General features: G+C 47.3%; 1 protein-coding gene across 5 annotated transcripts in view; it reads left to right on the forward strand.

Moving 5' to 3' along the window:
• Positions 1-263: 263 nt before the first annotated feature.
• The window catches only part of LOC126571145 (uncharacterized), a 54,189-nt gene continuing 29,452 nt past the window's right edge, over positions 264-25,000 (forward strand). For 3 of the 5 annotated variants that reach the window (XM_050229430.1, XM_050229433.1, XM_050229434.1), the window contains exons 1-2: positions 5,315-5,452; positions 24,207-24,953. In XM_050229430.1, coding sequence (XP_050085387.1) covers positions 24,952-24,953 — 2 coding nt within the window. In that variant the 5' untranslated portion in view covers positions 5,315-5,452; positions 24,207-24,951. Of the gene's footprint in view, positions 298-5,314; positions 5,453-24,206; positions 24,954-25,000 lie in introns of those variants that run through there. The other 2 variants (XM_050229431.1, XM_050229432.1) reach the window with 2 other exon arrangements.

Below are 25,000 nucleotides of genomic sequence, written 5' to 3' on the forward strand. Positions count from 1 at the left end.
TTTTAACTAACAGGAATTCATACGAAAAATGTTCTCAAGCGCAACGATAGAGCAATCTACATGTTAAGGACACAGCTCATTACCGAAATAATGAGAAAGCCTCGGAAAATCATCGTTTCGAGGCTGCTACAACGGGGAAACCGGCCGCATAAACGAACTATTCGAATTCACCTATGCGGCCTACTGCATGAATAGCGCACGATATTCGCCAGCCGCTCGAAAGCGGTTACAGTGAAACGCCAGTTCCAGCGTTCGTTTGTTCCAGCAAAATGGAGGTGTTTAATGGTGCGTAATGTGGTAAGGCCGATCGCCTTGTAAAGTGCCGCTTTCGGAAGAGATTCTGCCGAAACGCGGCATACTTTCTGGTTACTAGTAGCTGAGATGTGATTTTCCCGCTTCCGTGCGCTTATTCAAGCGGAAAATCGAACGAGGAAAAAGTGATTGATTTTCTTTCCGTGGCGTTGGTCGTCGGCAATATGTGTGTGTGTGTGCTTCGTGTGGCAAAGAAGCGCCGCGACGGTGTTTGCTTCCGGATTTTTCGCAGAACCGAATTGTGGTGATGAATTCGCTATATTTCGCATCCGGCACAGGCATCGCCTGTTTTTCATAGAGCGCGACTTTTATTTCTCAAACTTTTCCTTCGGGTCGGTTCCTACGTTCGATCGATGGCCGTAGCGGCGGCGGCGGCGGTTGAGGCGGGTCGCGGCATAGAAGAAGTGCTGTAGGAAATGTGCCCCGTCGACGCGAAATTATGGTGCACCGCGAAAGGGCAAACATGATGAGATGTGCGGTGCCAATCGAATTTCATTAATCCATACATTCTGGGCAGCACGGCACGGAAAAAGGTGGTGGCTCCAAAAGTGGTTTGGGAGTGTGTTAGTGCGCGCGCGCACGTGTGTATGTGTGTATGTTTTATGGTAGTGTGCTTATGTGCGTGCGCGCTCTGGATCCGTAGTTGAGTGAAAATGATGCCGAAGGAAAAGAGCAATTGAAGAATGAAGATGATGATTACCAATCTCTAGCTTCCAGCCACCCCACACCTCTTTTGCCAACCATGCACTGATGCCGCCTCCTATTTTAGGCGTCATTCCCAGGAGACAGAATTAGAAGAAGATGAAACAAATGCCCAGTTAAACCCATGAAATGCAATAGGGAGAAGGAACTTGCGAAGAAAAGAAAGAAACCTCTCATCGATAATCGGCCAAAATCGATGTCGTAGAGCCAATACACGGGATTGATTCCGTGGCGCCACCGACCAATGGACCCCGCCAATGGCGTTCATAGCAGAGAAAAAAACTATCAAACCGGTAAAAGCTGGTCAATCAAAAGAAGAACCGCAGTCTTGGAAAACATTGTGATCGATCGCGAGACGGCGTTAGTGTCGCCATAGCCGCCTTTGTCGAAGATAAAAATCGACGCGCTAGCAGCAGCAAGATGGAGGATTTGTGTGCCCGCACCACCGCGAGAGAGCGAGAGAGTGTGTGCGAATTAAAATTTCGCTTCAATTGCAATTAGGAGTGTGTGTTGTATGTGCGGCCTTTGAATGACTTGAATGCGGGCGCATAACGGGCGGAGGATGGACAAGCGATGGACTCGAGACCGACCGAATACAGCTTGTGCCCCGAGAGGTAGCGAAGCATAAGCGAGAGAAAAGAAAACACGGGAGCAAGCGGGAAAGATGATTTGTCAGCAGCAGGAGAAGCGAGAGAACATCGTTTAGAGTGCAGAGAGAGAGAGAGAGAGAGAGAGAGAGAGAGAGAGAGCATGAAGAACTGCGTTCGAAGAAGAGACGATTTCATCGAAGATGTAGAACGAAAGAGCGAGCATAGAAGAAGGACGAACAAGAATAGCAAGAGGAGGCGAATATGTAATGCAGAAGCTAAAATTCAAGGTGCACGGTGCTCTCGAGCCAGTAAACCGGTGAGCCCTTCTTCTTCGACTGCCTCCCGGTGTAGAACGTGAAAGAAGGCCCCCGTTTTATCGTCACATTTTAAGCGATGTAGATGCTGCTCTTCGGCTTATGGATGGGTTTCCTGTTCTTTTTGTCTACCTCGATTCTGCTGCTTCTGATTCGAGTGTATTAATGTTGCCTGTCACCATGCATTGGGAGATGTTCCAATAGCGCCGCTTATCTTGCTTGCTCTCAGCCTTTACCTCGAGCGATTAGCTGCTTGTCTACTCTGTCCGGTTGTCGTTTGCCTGCTGCTGCTGCGGCGGGTCATTCCGTGAGATTCCGTTCTTGCCATATCGCTTTGTCTAGCGTGCCGTTCGATAGCATCACTACGCCTGGCCTCCTGAAGCACCGGAATAGCACACCAATACACGTCCCAACCCGGAGGCAACAATCGAATCTTATTTCACAAGCAGCACACACCCCCCCGACATCCGACGACACGACACCCGTTCCTTGGGTCCACTGTGTCTGCTGCTGCTGCTACTGGCGACACCACCGTTCGCGGTGGTGAATTTGCGAATCAATTTGCTTATGTGCATCACTAGGCTCTACATTTCGTTTTTGTTTGCTCACCTTTCGATTAGCGGAGACCCTTGAGTTATGTTGGATATCGGGGATGCGCGATAGATAAGAGCGATTGACGTTAAAGCAAACGGTCATCGATAAGACGCAAAAAGGCAACATAAAATGGTGTTGCTTTATGTCAGCTTCGGTTGCACACCAATGGCGACGGTGTCGTGTAACCACCGGCATACGCAGTAGGCATTTAGAGCCAGAAGATAAATGCTGCAGCGCGCACCGTTCAGTAAATGGTGTGGAGAAGCATGAAGAAGATGACAACCCGCGGCGCGCATAGCAGTCATATTGCAGGTCCGCGATTGCTTTGACTCAAACGCGCACAGTCCCATATGTGAGGTGCTACACCTGCTTAGGGATCTAGTCTCCCAGCAGAGCTTGAGACCGGTTCATAACCGAGCACTTCGCTTGCTCGCCATCGATAGCAATGGGCGTAGGAAAAGTAAGGTACAAAAGAAGAAGTCTAGGAAACGAACGAACAACCGGCACAGAATAGGAAGACAGCGTTTGCGTGAGAACCACTTAAAGAAGATTCAAGAAAATCGTCTCCAATCACTTACCGGTTGCGATGGATACAGATTGACGAGCACCGGCTACTATGAGCGAGACTCGCAACTATTAAGTTACTGTTTTTGATCCCCTTGCTCCCTGGCTAGGTGGCATCTATAGGTTTGTCACACAAAAAATCAAACGATTGGTGACAGGTTCGAAATCGATTGACATGTCCCGCAATCGTACAGGTCATGGGGCGTTGTAGTTGTGTAGTAACAAGTAGTACAGCGGGAGGGTGGTCTCGGGGTTGGCTTGGAGTGGGCATACCTTCAGCATGCGTATGTGTGTACTGCTATTCCGACGGACGGGGATAGTTCAAGCTGCTTGAGCTAATATAGTGAGTGTGTTGATTTGCGAATGGGCGATGCAAAATGAGACAAGTCGACGTTTTACGCAGTGACGTTTACTAGCTTGTGTTAAGCTATCCATCGATGTTTCCGTGGTACTGTTCATCATCGAGCTATTGAGATTTATCGAGCAATGAGGTGAGTCTATTGTTTTAAGATATATTTTTCATAATTTCGTACAACTCATAATATATCGTGTAGATCTTCCCGATAATTTATGTTTAAATATGTTGATGCATTTGAGCAGCACAAAAAAATTACAAACAGTATAGATGTACCATGGGTAAATATTATGTTAGTAGGAACTACGGTTTTAATTACAAATCGATATATTAGTCGCGTTGAAGTATTACCAGAAACATGAACTTTATTCACATCATTTGCTGTAGCATAGCAAGGGAACAGCAGCATGTGCGCATCGTCTTTAACTGGCCTGCTGTGCTGACCCATAGTTATGGTATCGTGTCCTTTGATATTGGTTTAGTGACGTTCGACTACGTAGCACAAAGCATGCGCCGACCCTGCCATGAGAAATGTGAAATGTAGGTAAACTCTCGTTCACACGAGAAAAGGCCTACAGTAATGAGCGGAATGCACGAAACACCGACGTCGGGGAAACAACAGATAATGCTGTACATCTCAAATCTAAGACAACATGATCGCGATATTTTGGACAAAAGCCGATCGATCCTCCGCCATATTAGAATCCCACAACTGCAGCAGCACGGTGGAGGTAACGTCGATCGTCGGTGTCGAAGTTGATCGAAGTTGATCGCGAATCGCGAACCACAAAAAAGAAAACACACTCATGTTTCAACAGGGGCGAGAGCATGCGAAGAAGCTGCCCAAGATGGACGTTATTGGCTGCCACGCAGTGTAAGAGCATTTTTCGCGCTTGCTTTGCCATCTCCAATTACCGAGTGAATTAGAAATTGTAGCGTTTCCTGTCGGTCCCAAGCCGGATCAAACTGGTTTCGTTTTATTGAATGGCTGGCAAAGGAGCAGAGAGAGCGTGAGAGAGGGGGAATAGAGAGCGACAGAGACAGAGATCAAGGTTAGTAAAAGGCAACCGCGCCAAGATGCGGAGAAGTGATGTGACACGACGTGGGCATTTGGGAAACTATCGCCGCACCATTTCACTGTTTCTCCATAATTAAACATTATCGAGAAGGGGTATTGCGTCCTATGAACGCTGGGGGGTCAAACTGGAGTGGAAAATGAGCAGCGGAAGTTTGGTCGCCGCACGAGCAAAAAAGGTGTTTTGAAGGAAAAGTATGGTTAATAATTATATGCAGCCTGTCACCCGTTTTCCGGGTCCGAGGTTTAGTTGAAGCTTGTTGTATGCCGCTTTAGTGGTGGTAGCATAGTATTGGGCACATAATCTGGTGTTTGTACCGTCACCACTACCACTACATCAGCGTTTTCTGAAGGTAGTTGTGAGGTGTTCCTACCGCACACACAACATCGCCGTTCGTTTATGTTTTGTTGTACCGGCTTCGGGAGTTGATCGGTCTTTACGGTGTATGCTGTTTGGGGATTGAGCCAAATGGCATAAGATTCAAAGTAATTGGTGTGCTATACATCGATAACATCGCGTCGCACTCAAGATGTCTTGGAAAATGGGAAAAACGCCACAAAAACTGGCATTGGCGGTCGTAGACACAAAAGATGTATGCTCAACCAATGGCTGTAAACATAGGTGAAACTATTCGAGGGTGTGTGCGTGGTGAAGCGTCCAGCGGTCTCACCACGCCATTCTCATCTTTTCGCTTGCGCGCGTGTCCGTACACGGGCCGGTGCATGGGTGTGCGTACACGGGGCGGATGACTTTTCGCTCGCACAGCACTGCCGTGTCGCTGTATTTGGCAGTCCTTCTTGAACGGGTTCGTTAATCGCACGCACTCCTGGGGTCGCCCAACGCGAACCGTCGAACATCCGTGAGATGTGGTTCTTCGGCAGCAATCGAAGCATACCCCTTTCTGGGGTGATGGTGCTTTGATGTGATATCATCCATCGGAAGAAAGTAAGCATCGTCTCGTCGTAGCGAGGTGGCCATTTGTGAGCAGTACACGGGAGTGCAAAGTGTCAATGAAAACAATGGGGGTGACTATGATAATGGCGTCGCAGTAGCAGTAGCAGCACCAGGAGGAGAACGTCGCCAGCGCGCACCACCACCTACTATCATCATCATCATCATCGCCGCCATCATCGTGCCGTCCTCGTCGTGCGCGCGTCCTAGCCTCGCGGCAGCACTCTCTGGCGTTCGCTCATGCGTTGCATTCTCGCGAGAAGCCAAAAGGGTGGTGTTCCGGCCACCGATAATGGCAGTTCACCTCAACCGATGACGGTCGGCTGTTGGGGCGCTTTGCAAAGGTCTCTTGTGGACCCACCAGCAGCTCAGTCGCCGCTGATCGAAGAAACGGAAAATGTGAATGTCGGTGCTCTGGCGCGCAGCATATTGTGGTGTTTATATTTTTGTGGTGCTTACTTCATGTTGGTGATAAGGATGCATATCCTTTGAAGATCAATTTGCTACTCAAGTAAAACCCTTGATTTTGCGGGGCATGTTGCGGTTTGGATGTGAAACGTGATCAATTCTCAGTTCAGTTTATTTAAGAAAAGGGTGAACGAATCATTTTCCGTTAGTTCCAATCGTGTGTAGGTGTTTGTGTGTTCGTATGTGTGATTGCGGTCGGTTAATTGTCGCCCAAGAGTGCAAAATTAGTTCACTTGCTCTCAGTCGCTCTCTTCCTCTCTCTCTCTCTTGATGGATCTCCTCAGTGTAACCTCACGGAACATACTCCTTCTGGTGACAATCCGTGTACCGGATGAAAAATGATGTTGCTTTGAAGTGCCTCTTGTCAACCTCTGAAATGTTTTCATCTTGGATAATGTAAACTAAAAGAAGAAAACAAGATGCATAAATGTATTTCTTATAAGCTGCCCAGCAGTGGCCGGTTTTACGCCGAAATTAAACCTTTTGCAACATTTGATTTCAATTCGATTTCACCTGCGACAGGCAGAGAACGCGCTGCACCGAGAAACGCGAGCAAAGAGTTGAACGTTGAAGAAATCCGGTTTTATTAGTACTTTACTTCTTCGATTCTTCTCTTTTCCCCCCGTTTATGGAGTGGGATGGTTTTCGCATTCGGGGAGCGCGGAGGGGCATGTTGGTCCGCAGCAGCGCCACCTTCCAAGTGAAGTGTATTGGGAGAGGAACAGCATGATGATTGTGGGGTAGCCTATTAATCGATGTTCTGCTGCTGCTACTTCACACTCGTTTTCTCTGCTGAGTTGGCAATGATATTTGGGCTCTTTCAATGCGGCTATCGTGCGAAGCGAAGAAACGCATCTTAGTAAGCTTTGATTTGCGTCTTTTTCGATTCAATTTGAGTGAGTTCGTTGACAACGTTAGTTAGATTGTGTTCCTTTGTGTGTTCGGAGGTAATGTCGAGTGTCCTACAATAAACGAAGCCATTTTGAATACCATCCCATTTTAAGACTCAAAATGTTCCGCGTGTCGACGTTGGCGGATTGGTTCTCGAAAATGCGTAAATTCTGTGAGCGTCTGAGATCGATTTGTTCCCCTGCCGTCAGTAATCTATTGCCTTGTTTAACCCTGGCCATTCCCTGGTGACGGTGCGGTGCGACTGTGTGTTTGTGTGGTGCCACAGTGTTAATAGTTAATTAAAATGATGAATCATGTGTGAATTTAAGCACGAAATACGCACGGGCTGGCATGTTGGTGCTACATTCTGGGTTTATAAAAAGAGAGAGTTACTATAATTGTGTCCACTGAATTTCAAGATTCAAGAGCAGCGGTCGCCTCATACTGGTGAAAATCCCGATCGAAGCACCGCAATTTAGAAAGGGTAAGTTTCATCAAATCATTACTTTTTGAAAATATATTCAATCGACTAACAGAAAAAGAATATTGAAATGTTCCTCCTCGTTGAATAACCTGCTGCAGGCCACTTCAACAGAGGAATATACAAATAAAAGCAAAGCATAGCGCATCCTGCTCCCCTTGAGATGGAATCTTGGATTTCGCCTAAAACTGAAGCAATCAAAATTGGCCAATGATTGCTGCGCCCGCTACTGCTATATGTAAAGATGTGCTTTAGTCCCAAATGTCGATATATCGACAGAGAGGAGGAGGGCTCTCTAGTAGTGTAACTGTTTGCTTCGGTCTTTTCTGTCAATCATGTCGGCGGCCTGGTGGTGGCCTGGCCGCCGAGCACAGTTCGCTGTACATCAGACAACCTTCGGCAATTCATACGAAGGGCGAAAGTATGCGTGTGCATTTGAACATGGAAGCTGCTGGCACTGTTGCTGCTGTTGCTTGGATTGTGGGAGAAGCAGCATGTCCACGTAACCATCGACGTGCACTATAAATAGAAACAATAATCTTTTCAATAGCGTACACACAAGCTACATTCCGGGTTGCTGTGCGCGCTGTCCCCGAACACAGGATCATCGTACAGTACAGTTTGCGATTACAGATCAGCCTACTGCTACTAGACCCAATTTGTAGCTTGCTGTAAAGAAAACTCCATCACAGAAAATAGTTTAGTAAACCATTTCCTCTAATTAAAGGACGAAATCTCCCGGTACCTGTGACATTCATGTCCATTTATTTGCGAGGAACAATCATTGATGGTGATGGGATTTGGATGGATTTTAATACATTTCTTGCGCGAAACGAGGCAGAGGAAGCACGCCGTCGTCGGTCGATCGCCGCCGTGTTGATACGCCATGCGTGAACTGGCCGTGAGCAGTGCGACTGTGTGTGAGAGCGTGCCCCTTTTCTTCTCGGTCGACTCTCGCGGTCGCGAGTCGCGATTGACGGGCTGGTTTTTTGAGTATTGGTGCAATGGTACCGATAAGACATCCGGGCCAAGGGGTGCGGGGATGGAGAAAAAAAAGAAAAACACAACACAAACGCCGTCCCCCCGCCGCGTTGGTGGGTGTCTTAGGAAAGGGGTGGAAGGATCGCGGAGACAGGAGAAGGTGGATGAGATGGAAGGCGCTTGTTTTTTTTTCTTCTCTTATTCCTGTGTGCCGTGCGTGGTGTTCCCTCTTTGCGCGCGTCTCTTATATTGGGTTAAAGGAATTGATGGGAAGAGGAAGGAATGTAGAGAAACAGAAATCGGTGACCGGTTACACGAGCGACGACGACCATTAGCAGCAGCAGCAGCAGCAGCAGCTAGCCGGCGCGCGTTCGCTCGCGTCCAATGTTGGTGTCTTCGCCTCTATCTCTTGCTCACTCTCTCTGCCAGGCGTCGTCTTACGTACACCACGTTCGCAACGGAGCGAAATTACGGATCAGGGAGTCAAAGGGGGTGGTGGGAGGCGGCAGGAGACGACGGACGACGACGGTGAGGAAGCATAGCTGTGCTGCGGTGTCTTCTTCTGCTCGTTACTCGATTTGCCTTTTCCGAAAGTCTCTCTCTCTCCCCGACATCCATCCCAACACCCCACCCCAAACCGCCGCTATGCCACTATGTGTCGCTGATGATGATCGGCCATTTTGTTTTGTTTGCGTACTCGTTTGTCCATCCGGATGGGTTTTTGCCTGTGGGGTACCCAGGCCGCCGGCCTAAAAGCTCTGCTATGTTGTGTCGCTATCCGCGGCGACTGCTGGGCATGCGAGGGTTCCAAAACATAGAAAAGTAGCTTTTTTATGATTGAAAGTATGCAAACTGATCAATGAGTGGTCAAAGGTACTTCACAAAAATGGTCTTTAATTATTATATATCGCCCACAAAACAAATCATTTGACATGATGGGTGCCTCTATTGTTTTTCACCCATTTCTAGCTTGCTTGCCAATTGATTTGTTTCAACTGCAGCTGCTATTGCTACGATACTTCGTTACGGCTCTGGCGTAAATGGTGATTACGAAATCCAACAATGTCCTAACGAAACGGCGAAAAAACCATCCGTCACGACCGGCGGCGCACTCTTGCGGTTATGTCTCGCGATTCTGTCTGTGTTTGTGGAGCCCAGCTTGTCGCAAACCTCGTTTGCCTTTTACGCACTATCAGACAAAAACGTCGCTCCGATTGATGCTGTACAAAAATATCTACATCGCGGTTTTCGATGGGAACTGATTTGTCGACCTCATCGAAGTTGTTGATACTGTTGGTCGTCGATTGGAATTTTTTGATTTCTTTTACCAGAGGTGTACACCAGAATGCGCACCAATAACGAGCATCTCTGAATCTCGAGCATCATGGATCCATTGGCAGTGCTGCCAACATTCGGTTCCGACTATCTGGGTTGGGCTTAGCCTGGGCTGCCCCCCCCTGGGCTCTCTGGGGTTGCGCGCTGACATGTTGTGTCGCATCGTCGCCGTCGTTGTCGTCGTCGTCCGATCGGCAAACCAACCACAACCACCAACACCGGCAAGAAGACGAGAGCGAATGTGAATGCGGATGTCATTAAAAGTCTCTCTATCTCCTCCTCCTGTGTTGTACATCTGCTGCTGCTTCGTATGCGGCCCCGGATCGATATATATCTGTATCTTTTGTGGATTGGTGGCATGGGTCAAAAGGCACCACAAACCCCCCCAATCCCGGGTTGGTGCAAGCGAGACAGACAGGGAAAAAAGAAGGAAGGTGACCACCGATATGTGTGTGATGATGGGGAGAGGGACACGACCTATATGAGTTGAAGGGGAAACGCGCATATTCGTCATATAAACGAGGATTGCACAAACGTATGTAATAGCACGGACAGAAAACGGATTGCTGGCACGATTCTCGGTGTGGAACGTGTTCTGTATGTCTCTGTATGTTAATTTGCCGACGACCGTTCATTAATATTGTGCCCAAAAGGCGCACCGATGGAGATAATAAGAAGGGTAAGGGCGAAAGACATGTTCACGAACGTTGTCCAGGAAATTGGAATCCAGGAATTAATTGAATATTTTACGTAGCAGCGTAAGGTCGTTGCAAGGTGTTCCTTTTCTCTCTACGTAGTCCATCGAGTGACTACAAAAAACTCATTCCTTTCCTAGCAGCGTTTGTTGTTGCGTTGGCAAGTTAGTCGATAAGGTAAAATCCGTTCCTGATTCATTAGCAACTGCGGTAACAAATCGAGCCGAATGTTCTATTTTAAGAAAGAGCTATGTCTCCCTGTGGGCCGTTGACGGCATTATGATGATGATGATGATGATGATGCTGATGATGTACGACAATTCTCCTACGATCGCTTCGTCTGCATGATATTTGATCAAGCGAACAAGTGAGCAAGATAGGCTTTTATTGTGTATCTTTTTATGTTAAAATTATACTGCTTCATTGATCCATTTCATAAATGATATCTTGCATAACTTGTATAGTGAACCTAGAAGTGAGATAACACAAGGGATAGAGAATCGTGTTAAGAAAAATATCAATTCACACTCCCAGCTTTACAATATTCTTCTCCAACTTTTAACCTCATCAGATGATGTTCGTTTGGTTGTGAACAGTGTGTTGATTATCGTGTTGACCGATTCCTCCCATTGTGACTCTCCGTCTCTCGCTCTCTCGTCATCTGATAGCGATTTGCGTCGCCTGCTTAGTGGTAATAATTTTTCGCGGATCCGCGTTCTGTGCTGACGTAAATGTGACGTTTTGCGAGAGACGGTGATCGCTCACCAAATCTCACCAACAACACTACTCACCACCAATTGGAATCGATTGCATCGAAGCAACCAGATCAAATGGGGGAAGCTAGATGTGTGCAAACACAGAAGGAGAAGGGACCACATTTCGATGCACACGTTGGCGTGTTCTCCACTGTCACACTGTGTTGTTTAGTGTACGGTAATGGCGTCCGAGAGTGCGCGCGCGCGCGCTCGCGCTCGCACCTCCTTCTCGTGTGTGTTATTCCATGCACGCGATCTTTGCACTTGGTGCGTGACTGTTTCATGTGTGGTGTTTCTCTCTGACGTCAGCAGCAGCAGCAGCAGCAGCAGCTGATACACTTGTGCACGGTGAAGCCAGGAGGAGTAGGAGGAGCAGGAGGGTTTGGCTGACTGGTGGTTACTGTTTTCAAGTTTGTTTTCCCCCGGTATTTTCCCCCAACATACTCTTCTTCACAATGGTGTGCTGTCAAAGTATGTGCCTACGACTTGTCATGTGACGACGGCGACGACGATGGGAGGAAATTGTTCAACAGCAGCCGCTACCACCTATCACCACATCATCTTCCGTGACTGACGTCTAGTCTACCAAAGTCCCAGACCTCTTCCGAAAGCGGTGGGGCACGCCGCAGAGCTCCTCATCATTATCATTATCATCAGCATCAGTATGTGTGACGATACACAAGCACAATCAACCTTAAGCGCGTGCTCAACACACAGAGAGAGAAAGAGAGGGAGATCGTGTGAGAGAGAGAGAGAGATGGAGAGAAGAGGAGAGAGACCACCAGACGACCACCAGACGCAGACCGAACGTGGTGACGCGCGGGGAATGAAAAGCATCAACAAAGCAGCGCAGCGTACACACCACAGCCAGCCAGCCACCAATGTCACGGCTGGCGTTGGCGGAGTGGAGAAGAAAGGAAGGAAGGAAGGAAGAGGAGAGGATGGTGGGCGAGACGGACACACGATGGAGGAGTCAGTCTCGCGCGCGCGATGGCGGCGTCTGGCAGCGGGGCGATTGACCTGAAACGACCTTGACCTCACTTCGTGTCGTGTGTGTTTGTAGGATTTTTGGTGCCGGGAGTGTGCGGACAGCCGCCAGAGCCAGAGCAAGGCACCAAGGAAGGCGCGGGGTCTGCTGCACGCCCGCCCTGTATGTGTGCCACTTGTGTATGTAGGGCAGACGCAGCAAGCGAGCAGAGTGTAGTGGCGCTCCAGTTGCCATCCCCCTCAAGCAGAGATCGACTAGAACGCGCTGCTGCGTCTCGTCGTCACATCGGGGTGTTGTGGCGGCTGTTCGGTCGATCGATACGACAACGACGGACGCACACACCGAATGCAGCTGCAGAACCTTCAGAACGACGGTGGAACCTCCGTCTGACGATATCAGCCTGGAATGATGACGAGAGGAAAGTTGGTATCAAGACACAGAAGGCAGACCAGCGGATTGCGCTTCGAGAATAGCAGGAGCAGCAGCAGGTGGTGGGGAGATAGAAAGGAACTCCATCCTGACGATCGGGCGAGAGTTGCGTGTCACCGAGAAAAGAGCGTCGTTTGACACTTGCTTGGGAAGTTTATCGTCAAGCAGTGTTCTACACCGTACGCCAATGATATTTCCCCCAAAAACAATGATGATGTTAGGGGATTCCATCCAGGAACTAAAGGATGATACGCTGCTGATGATGTTTTTTTGGGACTTGGGTTAGAAGAGGAAGAGATTGGGACACACAACCAGAGGATTGCCTGGCTGCTGACGATGACCGGAGTAAAGGACGTAGACAGAACCCAGACTGCGTGTTTTTTTTTTAGGTTTGACTCCGCGAGAAGGCTGGCTGCTGCCACGAGAGGGGTTCGTTTGGATCGATGATCGGCGCGTTCTCGCCCCCTTGTGTATCCGTTGGCCAGAGATGAAAACTCGTGAAGTAGCGGCATGCTGCGGCTGCTGCTGCGGTGGTTGTGTGTTATGTTCTGATGTTGCTTGCGCCACGTCTACATGTATGTGTGGTTTGTACCGGGCGTTCATTGAGCCCACTGCCGGTCGGTCGGTCGGTCACGCACACCCGGCGTCCCGGTGTGACGGCCCACGGCGGCAGCACAATCATCATGCTCCTCTCTCGGTTGTGTGCGTGCGGTCGACAGATGCCGGCCGGAGGCAGAGGCGGCTAGAGTAGTGTCAGCGAGCGAGGAAGAGCGATTGTGTGGTGCAAACAGACGCCTCAGCGCTTTTTCCGTGTTTTTCCCGTGTATTCGAGGGAAGATTTTCGTCATGTTTGTCACAAGAAATTCCATTGGGTAAATACCACGGGGGGAAAATTCGTCCAGCGCATGGAGTAGCTCTAGTGCCTAACTCTGACTCACGACTGTTTCTCTAACATTCGCTTATACGGGGACTGCACGCTCGATCAGCTGGCTTGGCTTGAAGCAACGTGCCACCTGCGCACAATGCTGTTTGGTATCATTTTTTTTTTCGTGAAAAGAACTTTTTTTAATTCATTAGATACGATACCAAACACTAGGATGAAGAAGTTGGCAATAGAAGTGTCCATCTCGAATACATTACACTTTTTATGGATAGTTTGCTTCGGTCACGGAATTATTATTGTTCCTTCCAAGAGGGTACACTATATACTCGCGTATATAGAACCATTTCGCGTACTATCTCTTCCCCTCTCTCGTTGTCTCTCGCTCTCTCTGCACTCCTCTCTTTATCTATACGTTCTTTATCCGTGAGCTTTGGATTTCCGAACATGCGCGCAAGGTTGACGTCAGCCGAATTGGTTGGTTCTCATCCGAGAACGAGGCGGGAGGTTCTTGATCTCATTACACTCCCACCCTGCGCGCTGCTTTGATAGTTAGTGTGGGAGGCTACAGAAAAAAGACATCTCTGACGACGGTCATGCACACCACCAAAGATATTCCACACGTCCGCCAGCCAGGGGTTGTTTGCTTAATTACAAAAAGTATGTTTTTAGTATTTCGATCAGCAACGCAATGATGTGACAAACTCGGGCAACCTGCTGGTGTGCGCGTTGCAAATGGCGCTCAGGGGTTTTTTTTTTACCCATCATTTATCTGTCCACCAACGGCGGACTCGGCGATTGTGAGGTAGATGGGAATGGAAATGCTTCGTTAGCTTTAAAGGTATTTGTGTCACAGAACATTCTGCCATTCCCGTTTTTTTTTATGTCTCAATCTCTTTCGCAGCATATTTGGTTGTTGCCTTAGCAGATTTATGACTCTTTCTCTGGGGATACCTTACCTACCGTTGACCGACCACCAACAACAACACACATTACGGTACATCATTTTTCTGTCCCATTCCGTCCCGTCCAGTCGTGTGTGCGCACCATTCGACGGCGAGAATACCCTTTTAGAGAGCGAAAGGAGAGCATAATGTGCGTGAGTTGCAGCAGCGCCATCATCCGCGCCTGTTCGGAAGTATGTGTACGTGCAGCAGTAGCGCTTGTACCTACCAACCAGCCAGCCAGGCTCTAATAACATCCCAATACTCGTTTCGTCCATTTCCGTTGGCCATCGTTGGCGTCGTCTTCGTTGTGTCCTTCTCTCTGCGGTTGATACACACCGTCGGCGTGTGCTTGCTTTTGCTCTTTCACCGATGCTGCCCCCACGCCATGTCCATGTCCTGGTCACATTCACTTTTTTATCTTTTTTTTTGTTTTCCATCTTCAATAATCACACGAGAATGGTAGCGTGTGGTATGTTCTGGAAACAGGAGAAGCATAAAGTCTGAGGAGTTGAGGGTGTGACCACGACCACCGCGAACAGCGGAACAGGATTCTCTCCGGACATCTGTCGTCGTATTTTTTGTTGTTGTGGGATTGAAAGACCTTCATCCTGGCACACGCATCCTTTTTCGGGAGGTATGTGCTTTCCTTGCGACTGTCTATCTGTGTTGTAGGCTTGTGTATGCTTATGCGATGATCGATCGAACTCTCCCGAGACAGCTGAACATCGAAAGGAAGATCCTTTTTATGCTCTAAATATTCAACGGTTTATATGTTGAAATGTTTTCGGTTCGAAATCAAATGATCAATGGGGTAGGATTACGAGACAATTGAAATGGTGTTTGGTTACTGTTTAAATTATAAAAATAAATCCTTATATTGCTAAATATTATTAAACTATTCATTGTCCTTCTGTGCATGAAACTAATTGTTCCATTTTACTTTCTTCTCCATTCTCATTACAGGTAATTATCACACCATCCTGTGAAAGCAAGTGTCAATTAATGGTATGCTTAGCGCCAGTTTACTGTCTTCTGTCCATGTTTCTCACCGCATTACTAACTACTGTACTTAGTGTCGATTTGCACCAACTCTGCATAATGATGACCCAAAGGCGAATCCAAATCTCCTCCGGAAATCCAATACTTCAAACCGTTGCTTGGCTCTGGTTGAGGCCAGCGTAGCGCCACGGCACGGAATTGGTTCGTATTTTATGAGGTTGTGGTTGAAAGTTTGAAGGAAAGTTCTGTTCCGAAAACCGGAATCAGTCTAGAGATGACTCCCGTTCCTTAGTTGTTTGGCAAGATTCTAGCTGCAACTGGGTGTAACACGGGTCTCTCTTGGAAAGATTTGTTGGTTCATGGTACAGATATTTTCGCTTTAGTAACAGAAATCATCACTCTCGTAATGTAACGACAATTTCATGTGCCTGCGTTGCGTCCATGCGCCTCCCTCCATCGCGGGGATGGGTAGCGGAATTTCACTGGAGTCGAGAGTTAATGTAGAAGCCAACACAACTGATAAAAATTCGGGCAAAGTAATACATTTAGGACAGTGAGCTGATATAGGCTCTTGAATTCAGTAAATTTTTCCCCAAATTGTTTGCAGAAAAGAATTGAAAGACTATAAAATATGAAGTTCATGAGTTCAACAATTTAAATTGAGTTTTAACAACTATGACGCATTGTTTCTCCTATTCCGATTCCTGACTTTCAGCGTGGTATGGCCCGGTGTGGTTTTTCGATTGCCAATGTTCTGGCCTGCGCTATGCTGCGGCGCTGTCCGCATTCGCGTCCCCTTTTTGTGGCCCTTGGGCTCTGTGTGTTTGTGTGTTGCATGTCATTTAGACGCGTTTTGCAATGATGGCGCACATAGCAATGGAAGAGGCGAAGGAGATTCGTTGGCGAGAGCGAGAGAGCGAGGGAGAGCCCCCTCGAGTGGTTAGTTTGTTTAAGGAAATCGTCGCCACCGACGTGAGTCCTTCGGGGCCGGCAGAAGAGGGTGAGGATGATGATGGTGGTGTGCTTGGTTGGCAAAGGAATTGAATTATTGTTCTGTTAATTTTTAAGCATGCGCATCACCGTTCCCCCGACAGAGATGATGTGTCTCTGGATATCTGCCTCCTCTGTATGTGTGCGTTGGTGGTGGCTCGCATGTAGCGACGATGGGTTTTTATGCGCTCATCTCGTTGCAGGTAATTCCAGCTAAGCCCTACTTCTGCTCTATGAACAGCGGATGTTGAAGTTGCAGAAGATTGTCGCCGGTTTACAATCAAATGTTTGGCGTACAATTTTCCCTTTTTAATACAATTCAATCGAGAGGTGCTTTGTCAGAGAGAGAATATTGAGCTTTTGGGCCACGCGGTTTGGCCGCCATTAAAATTAGATGCGCACCACCGATACGGTTTGCCCATCAATCGATTGTGTTTGCCTAATGTGTTTCCTTCTTCCTTTTTCGGGGCGAGTTCGGGCGCATTTCCTTTTGCTACGCCACCTAGAACGTTCTCGCTTTTGGCCTCTATAACCAAACGAAGGGTGGTCCTTGACGCGCGCTGTTTGAATGTTTGTGTTGGAAATGCTGCTGTGGATTTGGCGTTTGGCGATGACTCTACTGCTGTAGGGCACGCGCGCCTCGGGACAGGATATGCTTCCGGTGCCCAGGATAAATGTTGAGTTCACCAAGTTCGCTTTCGGTTTTAAGAGCTAGCTAAAGTTATTATTTGAAACCATGATGTGGATTGTGGACGATGATGACGATAGTGGGTTAGCGAAAGATGGCAGAGGGTTGATTAGGTTAGGGGCTTAGAAGAGCAACCGATTTGTAATCACTCTGAAAGGGCGAGGGCGCGCACAGCAGCACATCCCGCGGTGCTCTGCAGTTGGAAGAGTGGAGTGTGCCTCTATCCAGGGGTGGATGATATGATGCCTAGATTTTTCGATTCATTGCGGGTTTCTGCCAACATGCCAACGCCCAGTTTGTCGCGAGAGAAACGCCACCACCCCACCACCGATGCTTGCTTGCTGCTGGGTTTATGTCCCTTCTTTTGGTCGCAAACAATTTAAAGATGGCGAGCGCGCCGCTCCCTTGATTCGGCTTGTTGTCGATATAATGATTTTATGCGTTAAGTAGTTTTGTATCGCAGTGTAAGTGGGAAAGGGCACACACAGCAAATCGTTCTGTCTGCTTTGAAAAGGGGGCTTTCAATGAGTAGATTGTTAATAACGTTTTACTCTTTCTTACCTCTTCGCTCAGGGTCATTCTGTTTCATTTATGCACAACATGTCGTGCAGGGGTGAATCATTTATATTGATTCTGTGCTTTGCAAATGATATCGTTGACTTGATTCATATAACCACTCGACGACCGACCCCTGTGTTGAGGATTATGAACTGGCGTTGGTTGAGTGACACTAGCTGGCTAGCAGTCCACTAAGTTGGATGTAGGTTCAAAAGAGGTAGTTGGATAATGGTACACACTGCTGGCGTAGTTGTTACGTGTAACTGCTTTTGGTAAGCCTTCACTGGACTTGTGGATGTTTTGTCGCAAAAGCAGCAACTACGCTCCTCTCTACTCCAATTGCACAAACGGGATTACGCAAGTTTCGACTGCTCCTTCTGTGTGTCTGTGTACATAGCCGCCATCATCATCATCGTCATTATCATCGGGGCCATTATCAGCGACCAAAGACGGTTGACTCTACGGTTCGGTCGATTTCGGTTTCTACCAAACAAATAAAACAATATCCGTCGTAATGTCTCGACGATGTCCGCGAGTATTACACGCGGAAGGAACGCGAACCTCGTCGCCATCGTCCTATAATCGTGTGGTGGGGGATGAAATGGGAATAAAGAAGGGTTGACGTGTCAATGTTGGCAAACCTGTTTGTGTGTGTTTGTTGTGTGTATTACATATAAATACATGTATATGCAACCCCATCATTGATCGGCAGTCGACGAAAAGCCAGCTATTTAGGGCGCGCGACGACGCGCTGGTGAGAGCAGAGAGCAGAGAGCATTAGCATAAAAAAACCAAAAAAATGCTTTCGTTCGAATGGAGGCCGGCCGCAGGTTGGTTGATCCCGGCGAACGGCCATTTCTTATCTGATTCGAATTCGATATATGATGCATACACATTCGGGGATTGGTTTTCCTGTTTCCCATGATGGTTCGATTTTGGGTTTCTTAGTTTGGGTTTCGTTGTTGTTGCGTTGTATTTCCAACTGTAAGACCGTTTCTACACTGCGCCAAAATTTTCGCTGCCAAAACGAAACTTATTGGATTCCCATAGGAATCTTGTATATTCCCATAGGAATTCTATGGGAATCCTATAAGTTTCGTTTTGGCAGCGAAAATTTTGGCGCAGTGTAGAAACGGCCTAATCGCCCAAATTCCGAAATCTGATTAAAATGGTATTTGGATACTTGGAGCGGCGTTGTGGCGCATTCGAATTGATTGCTGATCGAAGATCGAACAAATCAATGGATCGAATGCTATCGTGAGTTGTCTTCTGGGACGTCAAGTTTGAACGGAACAGAAAATGTGAGGTTATGAGCGTAATGTGTCCGCCGTCGACCCAAGTTGTCACGTCATCATCATCATCATCATCATAATCATCATCATCATCATCGTTGGTAGCAAGAGCGCCGCGCTTGGCTTGGGTGGACATCGGCAGAATCCAGCACAAGAGACAGAATCACAATACTCTCACACACATCCAGATACATACACCACGCACCAGTAGTCTTAGAAAAGACCGGGTTTAGCTCCGTAGGTACCCGAGAAGCCCCTCCTGTCGCGGTGGGATGCTAAAAGCTAACCGGACAAAAGGAAGAAGGTAATAACATAGCAAAAGAATGATAGTCCAGAGAGAGTAAGAGAGCGAGAGAGCGCGGAAAAAGTGAGCAGCAAGAGGCAGCAGCATCGCGGAATAGGAAAAACAACGAGCATAAAAGAGGAGAAGATGGCCCTCCCTGTCCCTCCCTCCCTCGCGAGCTTTTATCTAAAAACCTTTTCCGAAGGTGTGTAATGCATGGTGTGTGGTGGTGGCGGCTGTGTTCCCCTCTTCCACTCATCACCCCACCCACCACCCTGTTAGTGCGCGGGGTCGTCCACCACCAGCTTTATGTCCGCTCACCTTGTGTTTTAGTACTTCTTTTTCGTTTTCGTCACCATATTGTGCTTACTCGCGTGCTCTCTCTTTCTTCCTGCTCTCGCAACTCCCACCTTCTTAAGATGAGCAGCATAAAAAGAAGAAGAAGAAGAAGGGGTTGATGAAGCAGCAGCAGGGGGTGGCGTGCACGGGGTAAAGTGAACTAAAGAGTGAGAAATAGATAGAGTTGGGCAAGGCAACCACGATGGATGGTGGTTGTTGTTGTTGGTTTAAATGTGCGCGCGCGTTTTTTTTTCTTCTCTCTCCCCATTTTCCTCTTGCTCGCCTACTTTTGTCCATTTGTGGCGCAAAGTGCGTTCACCCCGCCATGGACAGATTTTGCTATTATGAGGCCACCTTGATTCACCGGCATTTTAATGGTCCTGCAACCGTGTCTATGAGACACGTTAAATTACAAAAATCTATCAGTCCAAAATCGAAGTTGCCCTCGGTGATGAGAGGTGGTTGCTATATCCACTTGGTATCGCCACGAGAGTACGACACGAAACGGCCGAAAGATATGTGTGTGCGGAATCTTGGGACCATCGAATTGGACACAGTGCAGTTGCTACCTGTCTTGTCTCTCGGGTATGGCCTAAAATTAGCTCTCTACCATTAATGTGCGTTCATGGCATGGCATGGGGTACTTTCTCGCCATTTCAGGAGTGCGCGCACAAGCTGTTGGGTGTGGGTTGGATTTGAAATCAATTACGAGAGCATGCGGTCTCACGCACGCACTACCAGTACTCGACTCTGGTTGCTAAAAACTGCTCGAAATACGAATCCTTCTTCCTGTTAATCCATCGAAGGAAGACCAGAACCGCCGCGAGCAACAACCGTGCGCAGCATAATCATAATTTAGGAAAATGGACCGCGTCCAGCGAGAGATGCTTTCATGATCACACTCCCGCTGTTCAATGGGGGGCTGACCAGAAATCCAGCATGAAAATGGGTTCGTTTCGTTCGCCTGCCCGTATCCCGGATGCCGGTTCAAAGTATGTGCGCGGCGCCGCCTCCTATAATGAGTTCGTTCCCCATCATCATTTCGATCGACCTGCGAAGAACCGCACAGCGGCAGCAGCAGCAGCAGCAGCAGTTCACCTTTCGAGAACAGGAGAGCGGCTGAATTATGCTACACCAATACCAGCTCGAGCGCATCTGTCGCAGCGAGACGTGCGCGTCGGACCACCACTACCAGCCAGAGCCAGTTCCCCGGGTTATGAAATCCGCGGTGTCGAGATGGCACTCGTTTTTCTCCGGCGCGCACAACAGTGACCAATGCCTGCTGTCTGCCTCTGGCGGTAGAGAAGTGGTCGCTTTTTTTTTAAATGTGTTCTTGCTCCTTGTTACCGTCAAAACCTGGACTCCTTCTTTCGGTTGGTCGTATGCGTATGCGCTCTTTCTGTCTTTTTTTTTTGCTTTTCTTTTTTGGTGCGTTGCTGCATAGTGTTGGTTCGCTTATGCATCTTTCAGCGGTAGGCCATCTTTTCCTGTTTTCCTATATCTTCACCCGGCTGCCTCTCCCGAACCTCACTCCAGGTCGCTTTCTAGCTTCAAATCGCAAATGAACGCTGTGTGGTGTTCTTCTTAAATTAAATCTTGAACCGAAATCGAGATGCTCCGTGGGTCGCCGCGAGCTTCCTTTGAGAATCCGCGCTTGATGATGGTGTGCGTTACTGCGGTTCTTCCTGAATGCCATATCACTTTACATACTTTGTAATTAAGAGGCATGGATGGATTCATAATAAAATCTAAATTCATCTAATTAACTTTACTTTACCTATTGCTATATGAGTGAAGAACTCGGCATAAAAGTAAAGCTTCTCAATATGAATTACATGAACGATATTGACAGTGGCAAATTTCGTTTCCTTCTTAAAAGGCGCTGGCATTTGGTTAAACAAAAATCAATAGATCAATATTCACTATGCTGCCGGCTCGACAATAAATACCAAAGTTTGCGCCAATGAGGCGCCACATCCTCGTGCTCTCGTGTGCTAACAAGTTCAATAATCGATGTCCCAGCGACATCGAGGAGCCCCTGTATTCATAAAATGTAACACTCATCGATTGTATGAGCGAATTACATATCTCAGTCCAAACCAGACAACGGACATCGAATCTCACAGGAAAAACATTCTATCGTCGTTGAGTCGAACAGCGTTCCGGAAGGAAGCATTGTGGTTGGACGTTGTGTGGCGTAGTGGTTCTGTCCAGATTCTCATTAATAGCGTTAAGTAATATTTGCCATCAAGATAAGTCCTTTAACCCTTGCTCTATCTTTCCATGAAGATGGAAATAAATCCGATTGTATCATGGAGTATAATGGTGGACGTAAAATTGCTGTATTTTTATCTTTAGATGTACGAGAACCCAGCTGGTCTGACGTATTCTGAATGGGAATGGTTGTGCGCTCTATGTTCCATATAATCATAAGCGTATAGCTTTTCCCATTTAGCGTTCGTTCATCATCATCCAACTAGCTAACCCGAGAGAGATTTGTGAGTCTTGTATTGTGTCTCGCCATTAGAATGGATCCAACTCAATCCAACTGCATTTCCCTAGCTACGGGATTTGATTCCTTCCTTCGTCATGTAATATTAACTGGAAGCGCTACAAGGTTTTGAAAAGAAGTTGACAACGGCTACCCGACGGCGGGATACGATCGATAAGTGACGAGAGAAGGGTACCTTTCACACACAGTCCAGACAAGGAACGAGTGTTTGGCAGCTTTTTCCGTTCTTTTTTTTCCCTGCTTATGTTCTCCCTCTCATCGTCTCTGGTCGCTTGGTATTAAGATTTTGTCGCAGTGTCCCAGAAAAATCGATACCAATAAGAGAATAAACCAAACTCCAGCAGCAGCAGCAGCAGCAGCAGCAGCAGCAGCAGCAGCAGCAGCAGCAGAAGCGCAACGACACCGTCCTGATTGTGGTGGTAGTGGACATAAGGGTTTTCTGTGACTCTCTGTACCTTTTTTAGTGTGTGGAGATTTTGCTGCTCGAATGAGCTCCGCGATTTAATGTCGATGTGTTTTTCAATGCAATTTATGATGGCATCATTCTGCAGCAGGGCGGGCATCACATCATGCTGCTGGTGTAGATGCACATTTGGTTTTGTACCACATTTATGTAGCCGAAAATACAACCGGCAGGCAGGCAGGCTGGCAGGCAGCACACCACAAGAGCTCTACCAGCAAGCCCCAAAGGTGTGCTCCTTTTGCTGTTTCGACGCAATGCTCCGTGGGGGAGGGTTTTACTCGAGGATGATGTTTTCGAGCTCGAGAGTCGCATTTGGCGAATGTATGTTGCCTCAAAATGAGCACTTTTGCATCTTCTCTTGTTCTGTTCTGTGTGGCTCGGCCAAAGTGCTCTCATCAATGCTACCAACTAACGAATTTCTCTCTCACTGGGGGGACTGTTTGCACACCCTGCTCTCCCTATCTCTCTACCCTTGGGTGGCTGGTGTGTTTTTTTTGTAATTTCCACCATACGTACCACACAAAGTCACAATGACCTGCCGAAGTGTAGAAGGTTTACCCTCGGAACTGGAATCATTAAGGTGCCCGCACTTTGATCGAGGACAGATTTCTTCGGGATTTCATTGCGGATTTCTCGATCACGATAAACTCTGCGATATGAAATACACCACACATCGAACGTTTTCGACCGAATAATTATCAACAGGTATCATCCACTGGTGGTCAACAAATCCTTATGGAACCCTTTTGTGGACGAACCGTCGAGCTAAAGTTTTTTTCTTGTTGATTTATCAAAGCAGTTCTACTATTGCTAGCAGGCAAAAACGGGCGCTAAACTAGCTTTTAAAGCACGGTGACATGCAACATTTAATGGGAAGCCTCGCTGACGAATTGGAGAACAACGTCAAGCAATGGGTTTAGGCAGCTTGGTCACTTGGACTGTAGATACTAAAAAAAAGTAGAAAAATGCTGCTTCTTGTGTTGCTGCTGCCACAGACGAGACAAGGTGGGCAAGGTGTGCTGTGTTGTGTGCATCTGTATTTGTTCGGTTGATGGTTGTTCGTTCGTTCCTTTTCGGTCGATTGCGGAATATGAAATGAACATTACGTGGTGTGGTGGACGGACACATGGCGACCGGAGCGAAGAAAAACCCTCATTACTTCTGCGCACTTGCGATTCTTGTTTCGTTTTCATTGGCGGGTGGAGAAATGGGTTGTGGGTTTTTTTTGTGCCGACCATTCGAAAATGGTTCTCTCCCGGTTAGCGGGTTTTTCTAGAGTGGTTGAATCATTTCTCTTGCTTTCGGATAATTATTTCAGACATCTCATATCCAGTCTGACTTTTTTCTTCCGGGAGCACATGGTATTCTACAGTGAGATGAGTTTTCTTTTCTAACTATTGGTTTGGGAAATACTAATTCATCTTTGACTACTGCGCGTGTTGTTGAATGTTTAGTTTTATTAAATTTAATGGAAATCTAATGTCTTGCGCAATTACTAACGTCTATTTTCTTTATTTATCTACATTTCAGGCTATTCACCACGATGAGGCGCAGTGGTCATTGGTTTTAGGAGTCAGATGGATTCGAAGAATATGTGCGCCATGCTAGAATGTCAAACCGAATCGGAACATGTCCAATCGCGGAGTGTGAATGGGATTGTTCATTACAAAACACGCGTGTGTGTTTAGTAAATGAACAATTCAACTTAAAAATTCTTTTTGCATCGGAGTATGTAATTAATTTGACTTTCTTTGCTCTCTCCATTAATTAACAGAAGAGGATGCACCGATCAACAGTGCACATGAACCGTTCAGAGGACGAAAGTGAACTCGTTCGGAGTAAACATTAGCATTTTATTATAAAAGTGCTAAGATACAGAAAGGAAAACGAAACAAAATTGTTCCGTGCACAACCTCGTAGTTTCGTTTGATTTGTTTTGTTTGATCTCAGTGCAAGAAGAAACCCCAAAAGAACTGTTTCTATTGCAGTTCTTTCGACTTTGCATTTGCCTATGACTACTGCTGCTGTGTTGCGCTGCAGTATTAACACCAACTCACAAAGCGAATCTGCTAACGCCAACAGTTTGCGAACCGCCACCACATCAAGGACGCGTCCACAAAACGCACTGCAATTTCTTTCTTCATGAACCCTGAAAGGAATAAGGAGTGGCAGCAGCAGCAGCAGCAGCAGCAGCAGCAGCAAATGAGGCGCAGTGGCAATAATAGCAGTGGAAGAAAGAGGAAAACTTCCATAAACAAACAAAACAAGCCAGCAAAAATTGAAGCAAAGTAACCGTTGTAACGTTAGTGTTTAAAGTTAAGTGGAACATCTCGATACGATAGTGTTCTCAACATAGCACGCGCTCCCTTGAAATCTGTTTGTCGGACAGAAAGTGCGGCGAAAAGAGACACACCTGTAGAGGAAAACCAGACGGCAACAGATAGCGATAGCAATTTGGTTTAAGAAGACAACGATAGATCGAAGGGTCCAGCGAGCTATATTTTATAAGAAAACTAAAAATGTAAGTATTTGCAAATTTTCATCAAATTCACATCGATACACTTAGGA

This window comes from Anopheles aquasalis, chromosome 2 (genome assembly GCF_943734665.1).
Source record: "Anopheles aquasalis chromosome 2, idAnoAquaMG_Q_19, whole genome shotgun sequence".
NCBI lineage: Eukaryota > Metazoa > Arthropoda > Insecta > Diptera > Culicidae > Anopheles > Anopheles aquasalis.